Source organism: Loa loa (genome assembly GCF_000183805.2).
Source record: "Loa loa unplaced genomic scaffold supercont3.298, whole genome shotgun sequence".
NCBI lineage: Eukaryota > Metazoa > Nematoda > Chromadorea > Rhabditida > Onchocercidae > Loa > Loa loa.
In genome coordinates, this window is record NW_018108478.1 from 65,809 (window position 1) to 70,371 (window position 4,563).

At 28.3% G+C, this 4,563-nt stretch overlaps 1 protein-coding gene across 2 annotated transcripts in view; it reads left to right on the plus strand.

Annotated features, from left to right (window-relative positions):
• The window catches only part of LOAG_18413, a gene marked incomplete at its 5' end in the record, with an annotated part of 35,264 nt that extends 31,557 nt beyond the window's left edge, over positions 1–3,707 (plus strand). The window contains 7 exons of one of the 2 annotated variants that reach the window (XM_020451071.1): positions 46–114; positions 1,036–1,140; positions 1,284–1,509; positions 2,113–2,208; positions 2,736–2,896; positions 3,205–3,402; positions 3,521–3,707. In XM_020451071.1, the coding sequence (XP_020305179.1) occupies positions 46–114; positions 1,036–1,140; positions 1,284–1,509; positions 2,113–2,208; positions 2,736–2,884 (645 nt within the window). In that variant the 3' untranslated portion in view covers positions 2,885–2,896; positions 3,205–3,402; positions 3,521–3,707. Of the gene's footprint in view, positions 1–45; positions 152–1,035; positions 1,141–1,283; positions 1,510–2,112; positions 2,209–2,735; positions 2,897–3,204; positions 3,403–3,520 lie in introns of those variants that run through there. The other variant, XM_020451072.1, reaches the window with a different exon arrangement.
• Between the last annotated feature and the right edge of the window lie 856 nt (positions 3,708–4,563).

Consider the following 4,563-nt stretch of genomic DNA (forward strand, 5'->3'; position numbering starts at 1 on the left):
ACAAATTAAACGTATTTTTTTTTTTTTAATTTTCACTTTTTGCAGGAATTATGGCGAGCAACAATAACAAGTATGGAGAAGTTGGTCGTATTACCACCGTTTGATAATAAAGCAGTATAGTTTTCTTTTTTTGTTTCTTCAACTTTCCTGTTTAGAAATTTCAATTTGTACTCTTGATCAATCGTTATTTATTGATTTTTTTTTACAAAAATAATTCTGAGAAGTCCTTCTTGTTGAGTGACAGAAATGAATATCATATGATAAAGAATTATTGATAGCCAGAAGATTTTATTCATCGATGACATTATTAGACAGTATCAACGAAACAAAAGAATAACTTTGGGTGATGACCGTTGGTGGAGTTAAGTTGACGACTGCTTCCATTTGAGTGACTGCATGCTCCGTCACTTGAATAACTCCCAATAATTATCCGAGCTCTTTATACTCTTTATAGCTCTTTATAGCTATATATATAGCTCTTTATAGTGGGAGTGATTTGCAGCTTTTCAAACACTACACATATATTTAGTTATAAGATCAAAAGTTTTTCGTGTTTACAAATTTCCGGACATTGCAGATGAGCTTGATTATTAGATCAAAGATTACTTCCTCAATGCAGATAGGCTTATTCAACAAATGGGGGGAAATTTGCAATAAAAGGCTTTGTTACGAGATTTGAACACTGGAATTAAGATTGATTAACAATTTAAAAAATGAAAGCTGGACAAATACATTACTTAAATTATCCAAGAGTTTTATTTGTAGTTTTTGTGTAATGAATTACATCTCTAAGAAATATTTGAATAAGACAACCTTCATTCTGCAATTTTCTATACTTTGTATTTATACAAAAATACTTTAATTATTTCGGATTTTCGGGCATTTCCCGTCTTAAGGTACTCAAAATTTGAACTTGAATTTTTCCTTTTTTTGCATATATTAAGAATTATGAAATTTAAATACAATCTCACAAATAATTTTATCATCAGGTTGATATTAAATTTGGGATGTTATTAGTATATTGGTTTATTTTAGATTTTGAAGCAGCTACCAAATGCGGAAGTCTTCTGTGATATGACAAAATTAATGTCAACGCATTTGAAAGAAGTGAAGAATATAAGTTCCGTGAAAGAAATGATGGTAAATGAATCATTTCAGTGATACATTCTCCTATGATTTTTTTTGCACAATTTTCATTCCATTAAAGTATCAAAATTTTTTCAAATATGATTTAAGTGTACTAATAGTAGTGATTATTAAAATAATTTTCTCGAATAATTTAGGATATTGCTCGAGAATATGAGCGTTCTTTAACCCCAAAACAATGTACAGTATTGGATGCAGCACTAGATGCGGTAAAAGAATGTTTTCATGCAGGTGGTCAAGGTTTGAAGAAATCGTTTTTCGAGAAATCTCCCGAATTGCAGTCATTGAAATATGCTTTATCATTGTATACTCAAACTACCGAACAACTCATCAAAACATTTATTACCAGTCAGAAGCAGCAAGGTTGGGTTTGTTTATTTGTTTACTTTCTTGTTCTATTTACTGTTAATATCAAACGATTTATGATTAGATTTCGCAATAAATTCAATCTAATGATATAGAGATGATGACAAAAGGACACTGCGATGACATAGAACATAAAATTCCTTGGAAGTTTTTATGCAAGCCAGAAAAATAATACTACTAGGTGACTAAACTTCATTCACCGCGGGTGAATTTTAACAAATGTATTGTGTAAGTAAATTATTCAGATTTTAAGTTCCATATTCCTTTTACGCTTACAGATGTGCTTCATATGCAGTTTTGATGTTGTTAACATAACTATTTAGTGTTACTCTAACTTATATGATGTTATTCTTTTCTGCTAATTTATTTACCTATTTTCTTCTTTTCTTTACCATTTTTATATCTAAAATCTGATCCTTTCATTGATTAATTTTAATTAAAATCATTTAATCTTTTATAGTTCAAATTTAATATCTAAATTTTCAAAACTTGGACATCAACTTCAATTTCTTGGAATTGAACTTGAATTCACATTTTTGAAAATTAAACTTTCTAAAGTTTGATTGCTACATATTGAAGTTTTCTAGTATCACTTTCCAGATCTTCCTTCACAAGAGCAGCCGGTTGGAGAAGTAAGCATTCAAGTGGATCTTTTCACGCATCCAGGAAGCGGTGATCAAAAAGTTACCGTTAAAAGTAGGTTTCATTAGGAATACTACAGTTTCATCATTTGTTACCACTTTTTTTGTTAATTATTTACCATTATCAGAGCATGTAAGTCTTTTTCATTCACTCCTATTTAGGTACTTAAGTCTTACGCATGTATACTTATTCAATTCTTATCGCCAAAGAATTTCACATAAAATTTGTGAGAATAATTTCCGAATAAAAGTTGAAAACTTTCATATGCTTGTTATATTTCATTTAGTTAAATTTTCGTAAAAAAAAGCATAAAAAGAAATTTTCATTTTTAAAATTTTATATAATTATGGATTTTAAACCTGTTTGTTACATAAAAATGCATCATTTATTTCATTTTTAAAGATTTACTCTTTCCGAACCTCTTGGTCATATGACCTAAAACTATTTCGGGCTTGGGTAAGCTTCTTTTTGTTATGCAAAAGAAAAAAATGCGAAATAATGAAGAAATCTACTATTAATGAAATTTTTAAAAGAATTCGAAAAAACAAAATAGAATGGAAAATTTTTTTTTTTTCTTGCAGTATTGGCAGCAAATGATTTACGATGGCAAACAGTAAGTACCTTCAAACCATTTGTTGAAGTACATCTGGTTGGGCCACATTTGGCTGATAAGAAACGCAAAATGGCAACAAAATCAAAAAAGTGGCAATTGGGCACCAAAATTCAATGAAACATTTCACTTGTAAGTATGGAGAAAATTTTAAAAAAGTAAATGATTAATGAAAAAAGGGAAAGTAATCCATTTGACAATTTTTGTGAAATTTTGAAGTGAAAAAAGGATATAAAAAACTTTCCGTTTCCCTTTTTTAATCGGTCAAAGAATTGGAAAATTTTTTCATCATATTTCAGAAATTAAACTTTAACAATTATCACTCAGGAAAAAAAGTTAGACGTACGTGTTAAAATTTTTCATAAGCTTTCATAAACATTCATAAGTTTCCTTATCTTATCAATCACGAGATGATACATCTTAAATTGATGCTATTGTAGCTTTCTTGGTAATGAAGGTGAACCAGAACATTGTGAGCTTATGTTCCAAGTGAAGGATTACTGTTTCGCACGTGAAGATCGTATTGTTGGCGTTGGCGTGCTGCAATTAGCCAATATGGTAGAGCAAGGATCATGCGCTTGTTGGGTACAGCTTGGCCGACGATTTCATATCGATGAAACAGGTCTCATTTTACTCAGGTATGTTAATTTTCATTCATTACAAAAATCTCTAATCATTCAATGATAATAATAAATTCTCAAAAGAGATTTGAATTTCAAGTAATTATCAACTACTTCATAATTCTCATAACTTTAGGATATTGAGTCAACGTCAAACCGATGAAATAGCTCGAGAATTTGTACGTTTAAAATCAGAATGTCGTTATGAGACTGAATCAACTATTGCGGCATCAATGAGCAATCAACAATTAGCAGCAACTCGAGTTGGTTAAGTACAATATGGAATGGGAAGCATTTTACTTTTTTGATTACAGATCCAATCTATACATATTTATTTTTCAAAAACAAAGTCATTGTTACACTAATTTTGTAAGAATTGTTAATAATATTTGGAAGAAAAAAAAAGGACGATGAAATCACTTGAATGTTTGTATCATTGAATTGCTCCGATATTGTTTATTGATCAAAAAAAAACGTTAAACTTTGACCTCTTTTTGCTTTTTGACTTCAAAGATGAATGTCATGACTTTTTGATGCTCTAAATTATACTGGTTTTTTTCTTTTAATTTCATTTTTCGATTTCTTTTAAATTTGCTGTGTTCATACCACAACAATTTTGGTAGCCATAGTAGACGAACTAACTATTTTTTCATAGTAAATTTCATGTCTAATTTTATGTCTAATCTTCGCAGATGGCTAAGTGAAAGATGAACCAAACTATCTTTCGTTTATTAATTTTGCAAAAATTTTAATCCTTTGACATTGCTCAAAAAATAAAACATGAAATTATGATGGAAGTGGGCTAATTATTAAGTGAATTCATGAACTGATAGGTGTGAATAAATAAATAAATAAAAGTGATTGTTTACATAGATAGACATCTAATTGATAATATCAGAGCAATTCTACAATGTATAATATTGCTGTATTATTTGTTACTTTCTTATCATTCTTTTTATTTCATTTTTATTGGCTGTAGTCACTTATTGAAGAATTTATTCAAATCTATTCAGTTTTTACGTAATTAAATTTATAAATTCATTATTGTTATTATTTCTATTATTGTTATTATTATTATTATTTTGATTATTACTATTATTATTTTTATTCATTGTTATTATTATTTTTATTATTATTTTGATTATTACTATTATTATTTCCATTATTGTTATTATTATT